At 42.4% G+C, this 24,238-nt stretch overlaps 2 protein-coding genes across 7 annotated transcripts in view; one reads left to right on the top strand and one right to left on the bottom strand.

Moving 5' to 3' along the window:
- The window catches only part of DOCK4 (dedicator of cytokinesis 4), a 431,597-nt gene extending 414,202 nt beyond the window's left edge, over nucleotides 1–17,395 (bottom strand). For all 3 annotated transcript variants that reach the window (XM_032304000.1, XM_032304002.1, XM_032304001.1), the window contains exon 1: nucleotides 16,989–17,395. In XM_032304000.1, coding sequence (XP_032159891.1) covers nucleotides 16,989–17,025 — 37 coding nt within the window. In that variant the 5' untranslated portion in view covers nucleotides 17,026–17,395. The remainder of the gene's footprint in view (nucleotides 1–16,988) is intronic.
- Nucleotides 17,396–17,521: 126 nt separating this feature from the next.
- The window catches only part of ZNF277 (zinc finger protein 277), a 104,890-nt gene continuing 98,173 nt past the window's right edge, over nucleotides 17,522–24,238 (top strand). Inside the window, exon 1 of one of the 4 annotated variants that reach the window (XM_032304746.1) lies at nucleotides 17,522–17,708. In XM_032304746.1, the coding sequence (XP_032160637.1) occupies nucleotides 17,618–17,708 (91 nt within the window). In that variant the 5' untranslated portion in view covers nucleotides 17,522–17,617. The remainder of the gene's footprint in view (nucleotides 17,709–24,238) is intronic. The other 3 variants (XM_032304747.1, XM_032304749.1, XM_032304748.1) reach the window with 3 other exon arrangements.

The following is a 24,238-nucleotide window of genomic DNA, read 5'->3' as shown; positions in this document are numbered from 1 at the left end:
CTCTGCTCTTTGCAACTCTTTGTCTGATCTACTCCAGACAACCACAGCCAGAGAGGAAATGGGAAGGAGAGAAGAGAAAGGAGGGTTTGGTTTTGCTATCAGAAGCCACCCTTTCTCAGGTGGAAAATAAGGATGTCATGACATGATGACATTTTGCCTTGTGTCACAATGATTAATAGTCCTAATTTTTTCCAATTAGAGAAGTAATCTCAACCAGTCAGTGGAATCTGACCAGTCTTGCACAGTGTGGCCTCTGAGCGGTATAATTTGGATGTGAAATGAGATCGAGGATGGTTCTTTTCTTTTGACAGTTAAGTGTAATATATTTCCATCCCTGAGCTCTTTTTTCACAACTAAAAAAAAGAAAAAATCCTTTTCAGAAATAAATTATGTCTGAATCTGATGCCCTCAACCAATTTGTTTTCTTTGAGTTGGTACAATGTGACTTGAAAATAGACAACGGGATTTAGTTTATTTATTTGAATAAGTTAATAACCCTGGCAAAAGCCTATTAGGGACAGAAAGACTTAGGGGAATAGAGTGGCTTAATGTGATATTTATCAAACACTTAACAAAATTCACAGAACCAAACCCCACAGGGAATTGCCCAAAAGGTTTGAGATAACACATAAAAGTGTGAATGCAGTAAATGGTCTGGCACAAGCGACCACAAGAAAGAGTAAAGGTCTCACTTCACCTTCAGTTACCTAAACACAAAGTGAAACACTTCAGAAATAGAATACTCCAGTCAGCTCCACTGACATCTAGTCAGAGTCCCCAAGGAAATCTCGAACTTACAACAGAATTCTAGAATTTCAAGGAATACTGGAAATCCCTCCATCCAAGCCTCACTTTACATGAGACCTTAAGAAGTCCCTAAGAGATAAACACCCTCATACAGTTCATACAGTTACTATGAAAGCGCCAAAATTAGAACCCTAGGCTCCTGCTCTCATAAACCCCCATGAGCCCTCTGAATTAGGTTCTTGACACTATGATGGTATCAAACAAATGCTTTTTTCAGACACGAAAGCTTTACTGCATCAATATAAATGGCGCAAACTGTATCTCATGGTAATTGCAGTAATTCCATGATAATTCTTTCCCCCCCAGAAGACTTCTCCAATGCCAATGAAAGCAGGAAGATGTCAGCTCATCAACAGAACTCGGACAGTAATTTCAAAGCCTGCGGTAAGAGAAATTTAGCTGCAGTACTCTAGTCTCCTTCCAAGGCATTCTGCCAAGTCAGTGGTTTTCAAACTTGGGTTTTCACAGTCAAGTTTTTGTTTTTGTTTTTGTTTTTTCAATGAATTCTTGGCTAGAACCCCAACATATAAAGCCAATTAAAACAGCATTTTACCCTAATAAATTTGTTTTATATTTTCAAAATTTTATCTGCTCAATATCAATTAAGAAGAAGAATCAGGGTTCCTGTTAGCTCTTATCATACTTCTTACTACACAAATCAGAAAGACAGTATCCCTTCTTGTCAGAGGCAACATTCCCAAACCAGCCACCTTGTGCAGAACACAACCTGCAGTCGCACAAACGGGGCACAACAGATGGCTTCTAATAAAATGTTCTCATGAATAAGGCTGATCTCACACACACAAAAAAAAAAGATGAGAGAGAGAAAGAAAAGCTGGGGCACCTGGGTGACCGACACTGCATTTGATCAGGTCCTGATCTCAGGGTTGTGAGACTGAACGTGAACCCAGCATAGGCTCTGAGCTCAGCGGGGAGTCTGCTTCCCTCCTCCCTCTCCCTTTGCTCCTCCCCCTGTGCGTGCTCTCTCTCTCTCTCTCTAAAAATAAATAAATTTTTTAAAAATGAGAAACTATGAATGACAAGTGTCGTGTATCTCTTCAGCATGTCATAGATCTCTGTATTTTTTTGGTTACAGTACAGTGACAGGGCTGTTTCTCACCAAAGGCTAAGTGCATACAGGGTAGCGGTTTTGGGGGGATTTTTTTCTCTGTGGATAAGTGCCTTGCAATCTTAGGATACTTTTACTCTGAAAAAGCAGCAGCATGAAACTTTTGTTGTGAAGCTGAATCACTCACAAGTCGGGAAAAGAAAAAAAAACGAGAAAGAAGCACTAAAATGTTTAAACAGACTTTTACCTGTAGAGAACAAACTGGTCAACTAGAGGGGAGGTGGATGGGGTGGGGAGCAGGTGATGGGGATTAAGGAGCGCCCTTGCCTCCTGACACCACAGGCTGATGTCTGGAAGTGCTGAATCAGTATATGGCACACCTGAACTTGCATTTCGCTATATGCTAACTAACCCAAATTAAAATAAAAATTTTTTTAAAATGTCTAAGATACAGTGTTAGCCAAAGATACAGTGTTAGCCAGAAGACTTTCTACAATTGCTGATCACGTGGTGGCCAGACTATGTGACAAACAGATGTGCCCCAGCGTCGTCTGGCATGTGAACAGAGTGTCAGGCAGCCAGCCACGTGCTGTTGTGGAGACTTGACTTGCGAACAGTCCTTTAACAATTGAGACCTACCCACAGAAACTCAAAATCTATTTTGTTTTTCATAGTATAAATCATATTATAAAGTATGTACTAAACAGTATACAAACCACAGAGGATACAACAGAAAAAAATCCAGCCCTGTCTTCACAGACTTAAGTGCTTAGCAGTGGATCTCGTCACGGAAGAGCACTCACACCTTTTTTATTTTTATTCTCTATGTGGATCTTTTTTAATGCCAATTTTATATGGTCACAAAACAAACAGAACAGTGCTGTATGTTTCAGAATTTACGTAGGTAGTTTCCTAGACTCTCGACAAATTCTGTCACTTCTCTGACAAATATCTGTCTTCCCCCGGACTAACACTGGCGGATGTTGGGGGCATTTCTCCTGCCAGCATAGTCGCTTCATCTTCTCAGAGGCTGGTTTATGCTTTCTATGCAACCTGGTACAGAAACCTAACAAATAATGACAACACACTAAGCCTAGAGATCTCCCCTTCTTCCAAGGACCCATTCACTCTGGTCTGAAGGTTCATACCTGCCTCCCCAATTTATATACTGAAATCCTAATGCCCAGTGTGATGGTATTAGGAAGTGGGGCATTTGGGAGATGTTTAGGTCACAGGGGTAAAGCCTCATGAATGGGATTGATGCTCTTACAAAAGACCCCAAAGAGCTCCACAGGTCCTTCCACCAGGTAAGGACACAGCAAGAAGTCCGCAGTCCAGAAGAATGTCTTCCCAGAACCTAACCATGCCGGCACCAAATCTCTGTGGATTATAAAGCTACCTCATCTGTGGTATTTTGCTACAGCAACCTGAATGGACTAAGACCATTCGTTCGCTGATTCATCACTTCCTGGGCCTACTCAAAGCTAGTTCTGTATTTATCATCCAGGGAAATCGAAGCTGAAGAGCACAGCATCTCCGGTTTCAAAGGCTTCAGGAGCCTGTAGCAATGGCAGACAGTGTCGAACAGCAGTAAGAAGGGTCCTGAGAGAGGCAGCTGCAGGCACAATGAGGAACGGGGGACAAGTTTTCATTTTTGTGAGCAGTCAGAAATGGAAACTCTTAAAGACACCACAGTTAGGCTTCCCAAGTAAAGAAGGGGAAAGAGGGTGGTCAAGGAAGGCAGAGTTCCAACAAGGAAAGAGACCCGGAATCTAAGAAAAGGTAAGGGGTTCCCTAGGATGGAGCCCAGGGTATGGGAAAAAGAACCATCTGACACTAGACCGGACTGCAGATGGAAGCCAATTTAAGAAGGGCCTTGTATGCCATGAAAGGACTCTACCCTAACTGCAAAGGAAACACCACAGGTATTGTTTCTCCAGATGCACACCACCAAACAAAAATTCACTTTGCAAAAACACATCACTTGCACTCTAATGCAGAGCATGTTCTCGAGAAAGAAGAGACTACGTAGGAGACATATTAAGAAGGTCCTGCAGTAATTTAAACAAGGGGTACCTCTCCAGCACACCAAGGCTGTGTAAGGCACCAGCTCACTGGCTCTGCACCATGAGGCTTCCCCAAGCACAGATGGGGCAGAGTGAGATGCCCACGTCCATGAGAAGCTAGAGCTAGCAGCATCAGCCTCACAGATGAAGGCTTCCGTGGTTCTGATCATCAATGCTGATGCTCCCTTCCTTTTACCTCTCCTTCTTCTAGTCTCCAGACACACACCCCTGCTCACTGAGAACTTGGGGTCTTACTCCACGGTTCCTCCTTGTTGCTGGTCAGGCTTGGCTAAGATCCACCCTCATTCATGGATACACACTTCTTTTCCTTCTGGGTACACAGCATGGTCTCATCCTTGCCTCTCAAACCTCCTTCCCCACACCCTTCTGGCACCGTCAACTCCTGACCCATCGGGTGGTCTCTCCAGTACCACTGTGCTGTATCCCACTCCCCACCTACAGGCAGACGGCACACCGTGCGGCTGACCACCACCACCACTAGAAACCATTGCTAGAACAAAAGGACAAGGTGGGTACAGGTTTCCCCTGCTATCCTAAAGTAGAGCAATCCTATGAAAACTTTCATAAGAAAGTTCATAAGAAAATGCGTAAGACAAAGAAGCAATTACCATTAATTTACATGGAAAAATTTACAAGCATTCCCAGACTCAAAAAAAAATAACCTCTCTTCAGCCTTTTCTGATAGGTGGCTTGATGCTGAGAGGCTGAATGTGGTTCCAGGGGAAGCGCTTAGTGGTGCCACTCTCCAACAGCTCTCTGCAAAACAGATGCTGCAGGGTATTTTCACTTTCTGCCCCCCCCCTTTTTTTTTTGGTAAAAACAACAATCCTCTTTGGATACTCTGCAAAAACAGGTACTACTATAGGTCTGTCATAAAAGGGAAGTGGTATAGGGTGAACTTTTGCAAAGTAGGGCATACCCATACTTACTGCACAGACTTCTAGTATTAACACCAGCATCTCATTTAAAAAGTCAAGAATGGTGACCAATGTCTTCACCACTGTCCATGGAACCCCAAAGCCTGAGGCTAGGTCCCCAGACTTGCTGTAGGCCTGACTGTGTGCACAGAAGATGGTGGTACCATGAAGGGGCTACAGGCTCCCAACTTGGACAGTGTGTCCAAATCTCACCTCTGCCACGTACCAGCTGGGTCACCTTGAACAAATCACTCATTCTTTCCAGACTGGAGCTAAGGCTTCATTGTGTTTGCATGGGACCAATCCCACAGGCATACAGACATTCCATCTTTTAAATTTCTTCTCTGCTTACCCACTCTTACTTCTCTGTAACTTACACATTTACTATGGTTTTTATTTGTTGCTTCAAAATTTTCTTGAAGAAGAGCGAGAAATACTGGATCTATCTTTCTTCCTCTGCCCAATCTTAGAAGGAAACTACAAGAAATAGCAAACCATTTTCTAAGGTACTTAACAGGGTGAGGTGATAAGGTTGTGCCAGGGGGATGGGGTAAGGCGACATGGTGGGTGGGACATGGAAAATGCCCAGTAGGAAGAGGAAAAAGATTTTCCAGCTATTTAAAGTACAACATGGCTCAGGTGTTTATATTGGACAATCCTGGCAGCTGGTGACTCACTTCTATGCAGAATATCTCAAACTGAAACTCCTATTCTTTTATACAAGTTCTGAGTTTTCCAGGATATGAGACACTCCCTCCACAGGGCTGTTTCCTCAGGCTCACAAGTGAATAATACCACCATCCCAAGTCCTTATCTGCACTTGAAAGCTTGAGGGGAAATAACTGTCTTAACCTTCACACTGATTTCTCTGTTTATGCATTGCCTTACTGAATTTTTTTTTGGGGGGGGAACCTTACTGAATTTTTAAAAAATTGATCACACGTACTTTGAATAAATGTATAAATTAAGTGAGATTAAAAATATGATACATGGGGCGCCTGGGTGGCTCAGTGGGTTAAGCCGCTGCCTCCGGCTCAGGTCATGATCTCAGGGTCCTGGGATCGAGTCCCACATTGGGCTCTCTGCTCGGCAGGGAGCCTGCTTCCCTCTCTCTCTCTCTCTGCCTGCCTCTCCATCTACTTGTGATTTCTCTCTGTCAAATAAGTAAATAAAATCTTTAAAAAAAAAAAAATGATACATGTCTCAATTTATTACTTGTTCATGGATCCAGATCTATACCTCCTTATATGCTCCACCAAGCTAGCACACTGCCTTATACCTAGCAGACATTCTCAATAAATAATCATCCAATGTAAGTCATCAATGAGTCACAGGATACTCCGTTATAGTTACCACTAAGGAAAACAAAATAGGTAGCAAGTGAATTCTTAGAGGGATGTACTACCAGCTAACAGGAAAAACATATTTAAGGATAGAAAATGGGGGGAGGGGGAATTTCCCCAAATATTGCTTTATTCACCTTAGGGAGCTGGCATTCAACACCCAAGCCAGCCTGTCTTTATTTTTTCTTTCTTTCTTTCAAGATTTTATTCGTTTGTTTGAGAGAGAGGGACAGAGAGAGCACAAGCAAGGGGAGAGGCAGAGGGAGAAGCAGACTCCCTCCCAAGCTGGGAACCTCACAAGGGGCTCGATCCCAGGACCTGGAGATCATGACCTGAGCAAAGGCAGATGCTTAACCATCTGAGCCACCCAGGCCTTTCAAAATCAAAGGATACCAAAGTGATGTCTCCAACCAAATTTCCGTATAATAAACGGCATCTATCTGTTCAAATGCTAGCCTCAATAGTCAGACCTATCACCTCAGGTTCTTTATAAGTAATTACAACAGGAAGAAAAGAAGCATCTCAAGATCCTACTTCTCCAGATGCGTTCTAGTTGGAAGCTTTGCTGGCATCCGAAGTGGTCTGATCCCTTAAGACGATGTAAGCACCTTTGCAAAACTGCCATTATTCAAATAAACATAAGCCCAGAGCAGATAATCATCATCAAACAGTCTGACTCAGCTAACTCCATGCTTCTGTGGGTGGGCTAGGGGGCTCAGACTTCAGCCAGGATAAGGATCTGTCATACTGAGGTCCAGGATTCAGCTTCTATTCCCTTTGTCCCTGTTCCTAGTACCCAAAACTGTTTAGATCCATTGTGTTAGCTCAGGCTGCCATAACAAAACACTATAGATGAGGTGGTTTAAATGACAGGAACTTATTTTCACAATGTTCTGGGGGCTAGGAGTGTAAGAACAGGGCCGGCAGGATCAGTTTCTGGCCAGAGACCTCTCCCTGGCTGGTGGTTGGCTGCGCCTCACTGTGTCCTCAAACACTAAGACCTGCATGTGCACGGAGAGCAAGCAAACTCTCTAGGGTTTCTTCTTAAGAGAACGCTAATCCTATCCAATCAGGGCCCCACCTTTGTGCCCTTGTTTTTGTTACTTCTTACCTCTTTACTCCAATTATAGCCTTGCTGGGGATAGGAGCTTCCATATGAATTTGAGTGGTGGGGACACATAAACATTCAGTCTGTAACATCCATGAATAAGAAATTATTCCCGATTGCTAACTAAAACCTTTTTGACTGGTTGACTCTGTGGATGAATTTCTCTTGCATAAATGATCCCAGGGCCCACTGAGTTCACAGAACACGGGAAAGCGAGCAGTGACACCTACATTCAAAGTTCTCTAAATGAATACATCATGGAGAGAACAGCATTTTTATCTTAGGTGAGTTCGACTGAAGCTCTTTTTCAAAGAAGGATTAGGGCTCTTTTTCAAAGAGTTCTACCTCAAGGTCATCTGAAAGCACAAATTCACTGAGGCTGAGGAAGCATGAACAGGGCAGAGCCATCACAATAATCAAGACGGTACACCAAGGAAGCCACTTTGAAACTCTGGAACAGATTACTTCCTAGACATAAATGACAAAGTAAATTCAGGCATTTCAGACTCCGCTTCCATCAGTCTAACCTCTAATCCTGGTCAGCTTATAGAAGAGAATAGATCATTATTTCTAATTGTAAAAGAAAAGAAATGCAAGTTAATTTGGAAACTATTAAAAGTACGAAGGCAAAACAAACCGCCATTTCTCAACTGAAACAATTGGTTATAACAACACAGCAACTTTTGTAATTTTGTATCCCCATTCTTCACTTAAGCACTTTCTCATTTCAACATTCATCACTGTATTTTTAACATAAGTTATACCTACTGTTCTAACATGGAGCCAAGAATGCAAATATTTGGTTGTCTGAATCAATTTCTATAAATTACAGCTAGGAGTATTCAGTGAAAATTAATACAAATACAATTCTCCTTTAAAAAAAAAAAGGCAAATTGAAGAAACAACCAACTTTTACTATGTGTGTAATTTTGTAGGAATACCCCTATCTTTTGTTAGTATTTATTATCCAGATTTCTGGAGAAAAATCTCAACAATTTCTTCTATCTTCATTCATTCTATAACCACCCATTCATGTTTGAATTTTCATGTTTCTTTGAGAGCCTAGGTAACCTCTTAGGCTTGCCATCATGGAAGCTCTACCACCAACAGACCCTTCAACCAACTTTGGACACCTCAGGAGAATTACCAATAGGCTCTCTCCTCTCCCCAGGACCCAGGTGAGGGCCATTTTTGGTTGCCTCACATACACACATGCCCATGTTACTGAACATGTTTACCTATAGTGACCAGTGACAGACAAGATACTTTATTCTGGAGAAAAGAAAAAGAAATAGAACCCAATCTCTACATTTCTGCTTAAAGATTTCAAGGAGAGGGCGCCTGGGTGGCTCAGTGGGTTAAGCCGCTGCCTTCGGCTCAGGTCATGATCTCAGGGTCCTGGGATCGAGTCCCACATCGGGCTCTCTGCTCAGCAGGGAGCCTGCTTCCATCTCTCTCTCTCTCTCTCTCTGCCTGCCTCTCCATCTACTTGTGATCTCTCTCTATCAAATAAATAAATAAAATCTTTAAAAAAAAAAAAAAGATTTCAAGGAGACATTTTGAGGTTAATGTTCAACTAATACTTATAAAAATAAATAAATTGCTTGGTTTATGAAAATGATTCACAACTTGGTGGAGGAATGGTTATCCAATTCATCAAGAGAAAGACTTGCTAACTTCATATCCAGAAGAAACCCCACCAGCCTCCTCTTCCTGGCACACCCACCTCGGACATGAACAGGGGTGGATAATACACATATGTACTTGCAATTTTCAACAGCCTCCCCATGTGAATGTCTTGCTTTCCCTTCTTCCTCCCCAGCTGAGAAACAGTCATGTTTTAGTTTATTACTAAGTGACACATGCCTGTTTCCAGATTTAGTAGCTTTCCTTCTTTTTAGGGACACAAATGTGACCACTGGTTCTGAAACTCCCTGCAGTGCTTTGAACATGGCTGAAAATAAAAGTATGTACTGAGTCCCCCTTACAGGCCTTCCTTCAAAATCTGGTTGATGTGCACAGCTCTGAGCCAAGTTCCCAGCTATAAGCCCTCATGTTCCATATGCCATGGTTTTTGGCAATGCAGGTGACTCATCTTTTATCCCACTACTCATCGCCAAGAGACTGCAGGCGAAACTACAATACCCAACATGCTTTGTTACTACAGCCCTTCAAGGGCACCCATGAAATCGCTTTTCTTATAGAGACCCCAGTATACTTCTCAAAGACAGAGTGGCATCTTCCATAGACTCCTTGCTACCCACCCCCTCCCCGACCCCCTTCCCGTCCCAGTTGTTTCTGGAAATGGTTATCTCTCAATGGAAATATAAAGATGAGGTGGAAAGAGAAGGCCCATAGATGCCTCAGGCAGGAAAGGAAACACTCCAAGTTGAAAGTACTAACCTGACCTCTAAGCTGGTGACCCAGGGAGAGATGATAGTCCTTCTGCCCAGGTCACTGAAGCTGCTCTTCTTAATGACGGAAAGCAGAAAGAAACCACCAATGGGTTTCCTTAATCCAATTCCACCTGTCTTGGGAAAATTACTCCCAAACTGCGGCAACACGCCTTATGTCAGACTTGATTTTTAATATTATCAATGTCTGCCTCTTTATGTGCATTTATGGATATTTCAGTGGGAAGTTATGACAGTCTACATTAGGGGAAGGGAGCCCAATGCCATCTTAAGCTGGAATCCCTTACTTCAAATGACATAATTTTTGGGAGGGCAGTAGTATAACTTAATGAAGTCTAAAGTTGACCTTGTGGTTCCTAAGAGGTATTATCTATTTAACACACACACACACACACACACACACACATAAAATCTGTATGTACTAATACACTGCTTTGGATATCTGAGGATTTTGCCATTTTTAGATATGTGTATGCACTTATATGCTGTCTGAGGGATGTATAAATCTTGCTTATTAAAATATTTGTTCATTCTGTTTTTCAACATCCTGTCGGTGAAATCTCACAAACATGCACAATCTGGCATGAGATACTTGCTTGGGAGAGAACTGTCACAGAAATAGAGGCAACTGATGCCTTAGCCAGGAAAGGCACTAATGGGAAGCAAGAAAAGACCATAAAAATTTAGTTTACTACCTATTCTACCTGGACAGGTCATATTCCTTCCTTTAGAGTACCCTGTTCCCATATTAATAAAGTGCTCCAAGACGACTGCTCTTTAGAAATTTACGGCCTGTCGCTTTAAAATTTAGAGTGAGCAAGCAGACTACGTAATCAAAGTCAATACAATGAATAAAGTCTTATCTGGGTCAACTACTTCAATCATCACACATAAACCAAAAATCTCTGTAACCACACTCTTCTCGAAAGCTCCTGGCTGCTCCTTTGCTCCTGGCTGACTACCTACCAGCTAGGCCACCTGAACATTTGACAGGTATGGTAAAATCAAGGAGGCCAAAGGAAACCCAATCTTACACCATAAACCTGCCACGCCTACAAAAATGTCTCATATGTTTTACCCATTGTTGCAGCCAGAAACCAGAGAAACACCCTAAACGTCTTCCTTTCCCAAACTCCTCATATCCAATCACAAAGCCTTGTTGCTTCCCATCTTCTAACCATCTCAGATCGGTCCGGATTTTACCATACAAGGTTTGCTAACCTGGTTCCAGCACTCTCCCAAGTCATCTACTGCAAGAATCTCTCTTTTCTCATTTTTAAGCCACCCCCCTTCCTCCACAAGCAAGAATATGTGTGCTTTTAAGTTTCATACTGCTCGTATTTCCAACAAAGCGAGTTTTTTAAAAAAGAATTTGCTGATAATCTCCATGTTGTAGCAGAAAGAATTATTCTCATCTGTGAATTAACTGCATCTTCTCTATATGCTGTACCTTCTACAGTTTCAGTCATAGGCGAGGGGTGCCTGGGTGGCTCAGGGGTTTAAGAGGCAACTCTTGATTTCAGCTCAGGTCATGATCTCAGGATAGTAGGATCAAGCTCCATGTTGGGCTCTGTGCTGGGCATGAAGCCTGCTTAAGATTCTTTCCCCCTACACCCCTTGCCCCGTGTGCATGCTCTCTCTCTTAAAAAAAAAAAAAAAAGACAAATTAAGGCATCAACGTGCCTTTAAAAAATAGTTATATAACCTGCATTGTTTCTTCCAATAATAATCAGCAAGCAACATGAGAAAAAGCAAAAAATGATGATGGGTGGTAATGCTATAACTGACAATATAGCTCAGCAGGTTTACTGTCTTTATTCTTGTTACAGGGGCCAGAGATCATCCTCAAAGGAAATCACATAGAAAACATCCAAAATTGGTCACTAAGTAGTGCATACCAATCCTCGTCAAAAAGATCCTAGTTGGAAGACACACATGAACTTGAAGAGACAACTTATACAATGCATGTGATGACTTTAGATATTTGTTTTATCTATAATAAGAAATAGTACATAAAGAGACAGATTTTTACAACACTGAAGGAAAAAAGTTATGTATGGTTACTAAATTCTAAGTAAAAAATAAACACAAACATCTAACTGTTTAAAAAATCAAAACAAAAGGAAAAAAAAAAAAGTCACAAATGAACTTGACCAGAAACCCAAAAAAGTCTAAGTTCCAGTCCTTCCTTAGGAAGGACTTTTCAAACTGTGCTTTCAAAAGTACTTTTCAAACTGTGAGTCAGGATGCACTAAGAAGTCATTAGGTTGGGATGCCTGGGTGGCTCAGTTGGTTAAGCCGCTGCCTTCGGCTCAGGTCATGATTCCAGCATCCTGGGATCGAGTCCCACATTGCGCTCCTTGCTCAGCGGGAGCCTGCTTCTGCATCTGCCTCTGCCTCTGCCTGCCACTCTGTCTGCCTGTGCTTACTCTGACAAATAAATAAATAAAATCTTAAAAAAAAAAAAAAAGAAGTCATTAGGTCAAGTTAGCATAAACTTTTTTTTTATGATAAAGAATAGAAGATCACACAGAATATGAGCACATATTGTTGTATTCTTATGCGTGTGGGCTGGTGCTGATGGTATTTGTGTATACACATCAAATGAGGAAAGTAAATGTATTTCCTATTATGAATGATATTATGGATTAATTGAATAAATCTATTTCCTATTCAATGTATTTCCTAGCCAAGATTAAAAGTCACTGACGTTAAGTCACTTAATCTCTTATGAAGTTGCTTCTTCATCCCTTAGATGGAACTTAACATTCTATTTCAGAGAGTATACCCAAATAAAATAACTTCATAGTATTTTCTTCAGCTATAAAACATTGTATTAATATGTTACAGTTATAGCATTTTGGTTGGGATTCTTTAGAGTGTAATGTTTCCCTGCCATGTATGCTCACAGCACGAAGTCATTATGCTAGAAATTTGGACATCCTGAATCAAAGATAATTCTGAAAATGTAGTCTCCAAAAGAGTAAAGCTGGAGACAGGAAAGCCTAATGTTTCTCAAAATTTGTAAATCTCCTTCACAGGAAACCAACCACACTGCCTCCAGGAAAAAATGACAAAACAAACAAACAAAAAACAACACTAAAGAGGAACGGTAGTATCTCTGGGTTTCTAGTGCCTCGTGAAAGAATCCTCCTCCCTTAGGAGAATGGCCAAAAGAGGGAAACACGTTTAGAGGCTATTCCCCTAAGAGAGGAACTCAAGAACATCAGCTGCCATTCTGCACAGCCCTTCAGTGGCACTTTTTTTTCCCCCCCAAAGATTTTATTTATTTATTTGACAGAGAAAGAGAGATCAAAAGTAGGCAGAGAGGCAGGCAGAGACAGAGAGGGGGAAGCAGGCTCCCTGGTGAGCAGAGAGCCCAATCCCAAGACCCTGACACAATGACCTGAGCAGAAGGCTTAACCCAATGGGCCACCCAGGCACTCTGCTTCAGTGATCCTTTGCCTGGAGATATAAATCACTCCTCTTTGCTTCCCATTTAAAGTAAAGAATCCTGTGCCAGGCTCTAAGTGCCACAAATAATTTCAGGCAGCACATCACTATTTAGCTATACATGTTATCTGGACACATGGTACTGCAAATAGGAAACATTTCAAGAAACTAGAAGCTAAAAAACTGAAAAACAGGTAAGAGGACAGACACACTCGCTCATAACTCTCCCACACAAGCTACCATTAAAGCACACTTTTTCAAAGAAAAGATATCCTAAAGATCCTGTAGAATACAGGAAGGCTCGTGAAATTTTTGCACTGACCAATCCAGTATATAATCTCCCTCTAAGCTCACACATGTTAAACATCTGGCTGGGGTTGAGAGGCACACAGTTTGCAGCCCAGTAAGGCGCTCTGGCTCACCTGGGAAGCCTGTGCATACATGGATACTGAACAAATGAATACAGAAATGTATCTTCAATGGTCATAATGTAACTTTCTCTGTGACTAATTCCCATCTTTGAGGGAGGGAAGGGAGGTATGACTGATGAGGGCATGCAGGAAGCAGATAGTGATCCTAAGGAAATGTGCAAGGGGGGTGTCTATCAAGAATGCTTTGTCACTGCCCAAGGAGCTCCTCCTAGAGAAAGAGAATCAAACAGATTGAAATGAGTAACTATCACCTGGGTTCTGGCAGCCTGCCAGGTAGCTTTTGCTTACCTTTGATGTTAGTTAAAAAACCACGTGGTATGGTCACAACAAAAGTGTCTTTCCTATAACAATCTCTACACCATGGAGGTATTTTTCTAACCAAAGGACGCATTTGTTTGGAAGAGCTCTCAAGAATTAATACTGGGAAGGACTTTGGATATCATTTGTCCAAAAGGCGGGCACTCAGAAAGGTTAAATGACTTACCTAAGGTCACACTGCTGGCAGCAGTGTCTAGCCTACGACCAAGAGCTAACCAGAATTTCCCAAGATAAAATATGTCTATCATTGTGCCTAGTAATATAGTTTTAAAGAAACAAGTTCCCCTATCCCTCAGGACTATAGCTTTATTACTATACCTTCTAATTCTCTAGAATCAGAACACTTAGGTCTATAAGTATACATTATTTTAAGACCACCCATCAATTGGATCAAGAGTGCCCATATGTCAGGTTTGAAAAGGAATTTCTATCTGATACATCTTACTATAGGTATGAAATTTAATTTTATCCATATTAACAATGTTGTTTGAAACTAAAACAGAAATATATAAAGACATATAATTATCTCATATGTAATTGATGATGGCTAAGAAGTATCATTGGAAAAATAATACAATGTGCAGTAAAACTTCAGTTATTACAAGTTACAAAGACTAATTTCAAAGAATGAGGAATTGAATTACTACTACACCTGATAACAACCAAACATTTTTGCCCGTAAAATATCTCTTCCTTAGTATTTATAAGAACTAGATGAGAAAAGCACATGTATTTTTTTTAAACCAAGGTTAAAAAAAAAAAAACTTGCAGCATAGATAGCTGCAAATAGTGCTCTCCATGGTGAGAAATAAAGTCTACACTTAAGTATTCTAGCAAAATTTTCACCACAGACACAGGCACACACACATACACAAAATGCACACGCCTAACAGATGGATTCTAAAGAACAGCTAAGCATTTCAAAATCCAAATGCTCAAAAATTAATGATAAAAGATTAACATTCCTGTATGTGTGATACTGTATAAATGAGCAGACCCCTCTATCCTCACCTTCAACTCAACCTCCTTTTCCCAACACTGTGCTCACCCTTCCATCTCCATCTCCCCCTTCTCTGCAAACAAATCACAACCACCCAAAAGCAAGGTGTCTGCTGCAGCCCAAAACACTTGACCAATAATATCCGGTTTGCCATTCCAGGAAATCCCAGAGTGTGTTTTAAGCCTCTGCACAAGGCTTATAAAGAAAGGAGAGAGAAAAACTAATCAATACCAGCACCCAGCTGTGACTTGGCACGTAAAGAAATCAAGAAAATAAATCCCATCCATAATCTGTATAATTTAACACTTGGAAGAAAGCAACATCTGGGATCTACTCCAAGCGGGACAGTGTTGCTGGATCTGTGCTTCCTGCACTGAGTGTTAAACCCAGTGAGTGACAAGGGGGACACTCCAGTCCCTCACCATTTCAGCAAAGGCAGTATCTTTTCCTAGCAAGGGTTAATCTACCCAAAAAGGGAGTGGGAGTAGGGGACAGAAGGAAAATTATAACCACCAACATCTACTCTTTGCCAGTACAATGCCTGGCAAAGGTTCCTCTCCCCACTTTGAAGAGAAGGAAAACTGGAACCCCTTTCTAAAGGTGGGTCTATGACAAACTATTGTCCTGCTGAACGGCCACAGTCAGAATGAAAGCTAATGAAAATACAGGAATGACTTTGTTTAATCATACAGTCCTTTCAGTGGACTCCAAAGTCCTATCCCCATGGGAAGTTAAAAAAAAAAAATCCCCTATGACTACGATTCCCTGGAAAGGTTTGCCAGATTTTTTTAATTACAGGAAAATTAATTTAGAACATAAGCAGATACCTACACATTGTCTAAATCACTAGCTCTGTACCCAAATTAAAAAAAAAAAAGTACAGCAATCAGCAGGACGGGGCATTATAGGAAATAAAGATTGTTAGTAAAACCCAAAACGCTTCCAGCCTGTTAAACCTTCTGAGAGGTTATAATTGCATTTGGCCGCTGCAGGCTTGTCAGAAAGCCTGGCTTCTTAATAGCCACAACCCTAAAAGGACTAACTGTCAAGGGGAGACCCAGCTGAAATCAAACAACAAAAACGGGAACTGTAATCAGCCTGAAATGGGAGGAGGGAAAGGAAGGGAGACTCCTGTATTCATCAGTCAACATTAATGTCCTTTGTTGTTCACCTTTGCACAGAACCGCGAGCGCTACCCTGTTCCTTTTCTTCCGAACGCCAGTGTCAGAGTAGTCCTTTCCTAAAATCTGTCTCCTCGCCTCGAAGACCCAGGCTTTCCGATTTCCCCCTCCCCATTATCACTCCACAGCTGTCCTCCACCAACCCCCAACGCGCTTACCCCGGGCCGAGAGGGTGGCCAGAAGTAAAAACACTGCTGAAATACCCGTTCCCCTCCAAAGACCAAAGAGGCGCAGATGTTGAAATTTACCAATCCCCCAGCCCCTCAACACTCGCACCCCAGGAACCCGGGATAGGAGGAAGGAAGGAAGCTGGGGTCGGGCTCGGTCGGTCAGAACGGCTCTTTTGAGGACGGTGCCACATTCCGCACTCTGAGAATGTGGAGCCGAAGAAAAGGCTTTGCGCCTCCCTTCTGTTTTGGGGGTGTTCTCTATGCGCAGTAGTTGTTGTCTCCCTCTCCACCCCGGGGAATCGTTGCATCCCATTGCCCTCTCCGGGGAAGAAGGGGAACGAGGGAGAGGAGCGCCGTTCGCTCTCCTCTTCCAACTTGACTCACACACGCCCCGTCGCCACTTCAAACTCCGCAGGCAGAGCCCGCAGCGGGAGGGCTGGCCGCGCGCTCTTCCAGCCGTCCCGGCGCTCCGGGAGCCGGTGCGGGAAGCGCCGATGGGGCGGTGAGGGGCGAGACCCCGGCGCACACCCCTCTGCCCGGAGCTGGCCCGGCAAAGCCCCAAACCCGCAGCGCGATGCCAGGATTAGGCATTTCCAGCCCCGCGGAGCCAGAGGGGCGCAGGGGCAAGGACGCGAAATGCGCACCCGCTCGGGCCAGAGAGGCATAAAAGTTCGCCCCGCGGAGACTCACCCACGCCGTATTTCTCGTGCTCCGTAGGTATCCACATGGCTAAAGGGGGGCCCGGGGTCTTTGGGCTTTGTAATCCCCGCGCCTTCTCCGGCTCACAACAATGCACAGTTCCCGAGTAGCGGCTGCAAGGCTGGAACCCGGCGGCTCCGCGCGAGCTGTGGGCGCTGGGCAGGGTCTGCGCTGGAAGCTCCCGAACCCGGCGTTGACAACCGCGCAGCTGAGGCTGCGCCGCCCGCCGCTCTCCCGGCGGCGGCTGCTCACAGTCCTCCGACGAGCTCCCGAGAACCCGGCGGCACAGTCATTGTTCTGATTCACTGAACTAAGCTACAAGCCAGGATACTCTCCGGCGCACCCCCGCCCGCCAGCGCCTCTCCCAGCCCTCCCTGTCCCAGGGTTCCTGCAGCACGCTGGGAATTGTAGTTCTGGGCCTCGCCATCCCGGAAGAGGGCGTGGCATCAGCGGCTGGGGGCGGGGATTAGGCACCGCTCTCCACATCCTATTGGCCCAGGACGTGAAGGCGAGGAGAGGACCTGAAGGAAACCCTGCGTTGATGGGGAGTTCGCCTCCAGTCGCGTTTCCATTGGTTCCGGACCAGCCTGGCGGCCCTCCTTTTTCTCCTCTGCCGCGTAATGGCTGCCCCCGAGACCCAGGGGGCTGCTGCCGGAGGGGAGGAGGACTGTGAGGGCAACCGCAGCAAAGTCGCGGGTGTCAGTTATGAGGGTGAGTACGGTGCCTCTAAAGTGCAAATGGTCTGTCTCCCTTTCTCTGCGATCAGGAGTGCAGCCGATCGCCAGGCAAGCCGCGGGAGCCTGCCTGCTCTAAAGCCACCTGGGCGCGAGGGGGCCACGGGCGGGGCCAGCCCGGCGGGGTGGGGTCCAGGGCGGCTCCCGGGTGGGAACGCTCTGGGGAGGAAAGAGAAAATGGAATAGAATGGCTTTCCGCGAAGCCGAGGAAGCTCCCTGAGCGTTTGTCTTCCGTATGGAGCTCGCAGCTTTGCGCTCCGAGCCGGGTGGGTGTGTGTCCAGTCCTGTTCGCGCATGTGTGATTGTGACTCCTGGATTAGCAGCTCTCTCCTCTCCAGTACCCTGCCTCCGCCTCCGCCGGCCTCGGGCGATGCGTTGTATTTGGGTTTGCGAGGAGGATTTCCAGTTGCAGACCGGTCACTTCTCTCCACTCTGCAAATTTGCTTAATTGCTGGCTGGAGCGGCCTCTGAAGGGAAATTGTGTTTCTCAACAGCCTCTCTGATCGCCCCAGGCCATCTCCAGGGTGGCCTGTGGACCCTGGCCGAGTCCTTAGAAAAAGAGGAAAGGAAGAAGTATTTTACACTCAGGGCTTCAGAGAAAATTTGAAGGTGGTTATGAAAATCATCGCAACTACTTTGGCTCTACGTGTCTTTTCAGTTGCCCTCTAATCCGCTGTAGAGATCAAAAATCAAACTTTGGAGGCTGCCATGGCGGATTGTTTTGAGGATTCCGATCCGTATTCTTTTACCTTTAGTGCATCTGTTCCCGCCCACCTCCTTTCTTTTTTGGCTTGATGTGTAATTTAGTACAAGTTGTCTTTTTCTGTTGGACATGGTTTGGGGCTTAAAGGTTCTCTGTCCTTATTTGATATTTTCGGGGTTACTTTGGTTTTGTTTTCACGATTAAACTGACATTTAGTCTTGAGTTTTTACTCAGTAGCACAGTGATAAAGTGCAGTTTCTTCCCACTGCTCATCAGTGGAACTTCCTAGCTCTGAAATTATTTTAATACCTCTCCCAAAGCATTCTTTGATAGGCTCCCACTTTAAATAGTTATGCCTATGCCCTGCGCAGTTCATTTGGGGGCTTTTACCTAATGGTAAGATACTAGTAAGGTTTTCCAGATTCTCAAGGTTCCAGAGGTCTGGCTATCTGTTTAACATTTAAAGATGGAATCTTTGAAGAATTTATCTCACATATTAACTCATAAAAAAGAAAATTGGGAATTTCTTTCAAAAACATTGTAGAACTTTTAAACATCTTCAGTTATTATAAAAATTTTCATAATAGGGGTGCCTGGATAACTCAGTGGGTTAAGTCTCTGCCTTTGGATCAGGTCATGATCTCAGGGTTCTGGGATTCAGCCCCACAACGGGCTCTCTGCTCAGTGGGAAACCTGCTTCCCCCTCTCCCTCTGCCTGCCTCTCTGCCTACTTGTGATCTCTGTCTGTCAAATAAATAGATCAAATCTTTTTTAAAAATTTCTTTTTCATAATAATATTTGAAACCAGTGCCTTTGAGTTAAATGAAGGTTCCTCCACCACACAGTTCATTCCCAAAATAACAACTTTTAAAAGTTCATTGTGTGTTTTCTCACGTATTTCTTTTTTTTTTTTTTTTTTTTTTTTTTTTTTTTTAAAGATTTTATTTATTTATTTGACAGAGAGAGATCACAGTAGACAGAGAGGCAGGCAGAGAGAGAGAGAGAGAGGGAAGCAGGCTCCCTGCTGAGCAGAGAGCCCGATGCGGGACTTGATCCCAGGACCCTGAGATCATGACCTGAGCCGAAGGCAGCGGCTTAACCCACTGAGCCACCCAGGCACCCTTCTCACGTATTTCTACATGACAACATCTGTATTGTTTTGATTTTGAAAAATAAAAAGGGATCATTCTTTGTAAGCTCAAAGATCTGCAGCCTCCTTTTTCCCAATGATCTATTATAGACACTCTTCCATGTCAGTGTATTTGTTGCTTCATTTTTCTAAGGACTGTGCCAGTCATTTTATTCCATAAAATGAATGTGCCATACTTTAACCATTTCTCTGTTAATGAACATGTAGTGGGCGTAGTGAATAACTTTATTTACATGTCCTTCTCCCTCTTGGTGTGTATTTCTTAAGGAATTGCTAGGTCAAAGGTAACACAGGTTTAAAATTTTGAAAGATGTCAGATTTTCTCTTTGAAAGATGTCAGTATACACAACTATCAGTAATATATGAGTGTTCTTTTCCCCTGTACTTACCAGTGTGAGGAAATCATTAATCAAGGACCAATGTTTAAATGACTGTTGGATTGAATTGAGTAAGCGCTATAAAGCATAATTTTATGTTCCAGTTTGTTTTCAAACTGTATTGAGCAGCAGTGAATTAGAATTATCTGTAACCAAAAAATTCCTCATCTTGGCTCGTAGCTGACAAGTATTCTTACTAATTTGTAGCAGTCAATGGGAGAACTAATGGTTGATTTTTATATCACTCTTATAAGGTAAGGTTGTCATTAAAAATCCCTTTAATAATTTATGTATCATTCTGTAACTTTATTCAAATTATTTTCAAAGCTTACAAAGTATGATGAAAGTTTTAGGTGGAAATAATGATACTAAAAGTATATTTGTATTTTTTTGTTAAGCAGTTACCTAGATTCTCAAGAATGTCTTTCCCTGTGAAATCATTAATTTCTTGAAAACTGTCTTTTTTTTAAATTAATTTATTTATTTTCAGAAAAACAGTATTCATTATTTTTTCACCACACCCAGTGCTCCATGCAATCCGTGCCCTCTATAATACCCACCACCTGGTACCCCAACCCCCCCCCCCCGCCACTTCAAACCCCTTAGATTGTTTTTCAGAGACCATAGTCTCTCATGATTGACCTCCCCTTCCAATTTACCCCAACTCCCTTCTCCTCTCTAACACCCCTTGTCCTCCATGATATTTGTTATGCTCCCCAAATAAGTGAAACCATATGATAATTGACTCTCTCTGCTTGACTTATTTCACTCAGCATAATCTCTTCCAGTCCCGTCCATGTTGCTACAAAAGTTGGGTATTCCTCCTTTCTGATGGAGGCATAATACTCCATAGTGTATATGGACCACATCTTCTTATCCATTCGTCCATTGAAGGGCATCTTGGTTCTTTCCATAGTTTGGCGACCGTGGCCATTGCTGCTATAAACATTGGGGTACAGATGGCCCTTCTTTTCACTACATCTGTATCTTTGGGGTAAATACCCAGTAGTGCAATGGCAGGGTCATAGGGAAGTTCTATTTTTTAATTTCTTGAGGAATCTCCACACTGTTCTCCAAAGAGGCTGCACCAACTTGCATTCCCACCAACAGTGGAAGAGGGTTCCCCTTTCTCCACATCCTCTCCAACACATGTTGTTTCCTGTTTTGTTAATTTTGGCCATTCTAACTGGTGTAAGGTGATATCTCAATGTGGTTTTAATTTGAATCTCCCTGATGGCTAGTGATGATGAACATTTTTTCATGTGTCTGATAGCCTTTGTATGTCTTGATTGGAGAAGTGTCTGTTCATATCTTCTTCCCATTTTTTGATATGTTTGCCTGTTTCGTGTGTGTTGAGTTTGAGGAGTTCATTATAGATCCTGGATATCAACCTTTTGTCTGTACTGTCATTTGCAAATATCTTCTCCCATTCCATGGGTTGCCTCTTTGTTTTTTTGACTGTTTCCTTTGCTGTGCAGAAGCTTTTGATTTTGATGAAAACTGTCTTTTTTAAGAGGTTTCACTCTCAGTCTAATTAAAATATCAGTCTGTGTGCTGACTATCCTAGGACTGATGATTTCTACTCCAGTGTCACCAAGTAGTGTGCAAGCAGGTACAGTACCTTACCTGAGATCTCTGCTGCCAGACTTCTAAGGTTCCATCCCTCTCCAGAAAAGTCCCTGATCTTGCACAACACTGCTTTGCATAGATTTGAACTGTAACTGGGATTTCATATTATCTTCTAAAATTAAGAACAGATAGTAAATACAAGATAGTCTATTAAGTAACACATAGTAAATTAAGAACAGATAGTAAATCACACTTAGAGATGTATTACTGATATTTTTTCTTTTGCTGTTTTTAGTCACAGGCAGTAAGATAATACATATAGTTTATTAACTGACAGTACTTACAGGAGATCTTTATGATAGAGGTGATTTTTTTCTGACAGTCATAACCTGTGTATCTATATTGTAATATTCTAACTGAGTTAACTTTTTTCTCTGCAAATGCATGCTCAGTAGATGATAATCATGGGAATGCTATTTTGGATTTATAATGTACTTCCTCTGGAGACCTTATTAACTAATATGTGATTTCTCTAGGAGTGGGGGTAGCAGGTGGTGTGAACTCCTCATTTTTATATTTGCTATTTCAATAAATAGCAGCAGACCTTAGCTAGAAACATAGGAAGCATCCTTGATTTCTGTCTTGCCCTCATGTCCCAAATGTGATGACTTACTAAGCCTTATTTTTCTGTGCCTGATATCTTTTGAATTTGTTCTTCATCTCTTTAGCCCCTTTTCTGTTTCTAACCTTCACCATTGGTGCTGAATTGTCTGTGTCCTCCATCCTCCAAACTGTGTTCTTGAAACTTTGACATGTTCGGTTTTGTCTGCCAAGACCTTTTCTTGGCACTTTGTCAGTAGTTAATCATTGTTTAACCAGAAATGAATTCCAGCCTGGATGATTGCAAAACCTTCCTAGTGATCTCACTGACTCTTGATTTTTCCCTCCTTTAGTCCACATTCCAAAACACGAATGCGTTCATGCATCCTCACTTGAGATCTTCAGTGTGACTCTCGTGCTTGTATAATGAGGTCTGAATTCTCCGTGTGGCATTTAAGATTCAAATCTACTTTTCCAGCCTCATCTTCAGTCATCCTGCTTTCCTTACCACATCTCCATTATCACACTTAACCATATCACACTGTAGTTAGTTAGTTATGATCAGCTTTGCCTTTCCCAGTAGACTGTGAACTTCTTGAGGGCAAGAGTTGTCTTATTTTACCTTTATGCCTCCAATGCTTATCTGAGCTGCATGAAGTAAACATTCTAATAGTTTAATGGTTAGAATCTGTTTGAAATTTATTCACAGTACTTAGAATGGCTGCTATTTTACACAGAGGAATTGATGTAAAAAAAAAAATGAGTATATGTTTTATGCTTGTGGAAGTTATGCACACCAACTCGGAAATGCAGAATATATCATCATGAATATGATCTTCTGTCAGAGGTAATCATAGTTAGCATTTTCACGTAGTTTTTAGTCTTTTTTTTTAAGTGAAGTGTTAGTATTGTATAGATAATGATTACTTTTTTTTTTTTAAATACTTCATGCCTTTCCCTTGTAACCTTGAACCCATACCTGAGTGAGCTGCTGCATAGAAATTGGAATCAGTGAACCATCATCTGTCTGGCAGTTATCTGGTTTTCCACAGGTTGTCATCGTATTTCCAGCATTAGTTTCAAGTCCAGTTGCATACATTTAACATGACAGTGGGAAGAGAACTAGACCCTATCTTGGAAAAACTGTATTTGAATTTCAACTCTGATGTTTAATAGTTGTGAATAGCTTTATTGCATATGCTGCTGCATTTATGAAAATAGGAATATAATACCTATTTTGCAGAGTTGTTGTGATTATTTCATTCAGTTATATATCTCTGACAGCCTGGCATTATTTCCTTTTACCATCTTGGAATTCAATAAATATTAGTTGTTTTCAGTGTCAAGGTATGCCTGAATGAACTAGAAAGCTGCCTACCCTCTGATTCTGTATGTACTTAGGAAGCAATCTACATTGTGTTATAACCAAGGAGATGCTTAGGAATGTGTTGGTGATAGCTGCTTAGTCTGCCCTTGCATTCCTGGGAGTCATTAGTATCTGTTGGTGCTCCGTACTAGTATTGCAACTATGTGCTCTGAAAGCCTTTTATATTATCTTCATACCTTTTCTCATCCCTACGCAGTGCTTCCCCCTCATCCCCAGCTGTCTGCGCACATACCCACATTCAGAGTCAGCAAGAAGTTCAGATAATCTTGCACACTGGGATGGCCTTGCAAGGTACAGGCTAGAGGGAGTTATGGAAGAAAAAGAATTATGGAAACCTCACCCAGTGGGTTTGGTGTAAGATTCTGAAGAGGCTTCCTTTAGCACATCATTTATTTTCCTATGAAAAATATGTGGAAACTGCTTGTAGAATATTAAGACAAATTTTATAAAAGAGGATGTTAAAATAATGGTGGTACTGATTCAGATAGCTAACATTTGTTGAGCAGTAACTGTGCCAAGTACTGTTTCAAATGCTGTCATAGGTCTTATGTCATTTCATCCTTACAACATACTTGAAGTAGATACTCATAGTATCCCCTTTTCATTTATAAGTGAGGAAACTGAGGCAAGAGTGGCTTGCACAGTAACCAAAACAGACCTATTATCCTATTTACTATATAATGACGTTCATAGAAACTAAATTCCATCGTATAAGGTCTGA

The sequence above is a fragment of the Mustela erminea genome, chromosome 11 (assembly GCF_009829155.1).
Source record: "Mustela erminea isolate mMusErm1 chromosome 11, mMusErm1.Pri, whole genome shotgun sequence".
NCBI lineage: Eukaryota > Metazoa > Chordata > Mammalia > Carnivora > Mustelidae > Mustela > Mustela erminea.
This window is presented reverse-complemented; position numbering and strand designations above follow the sequence as displayed.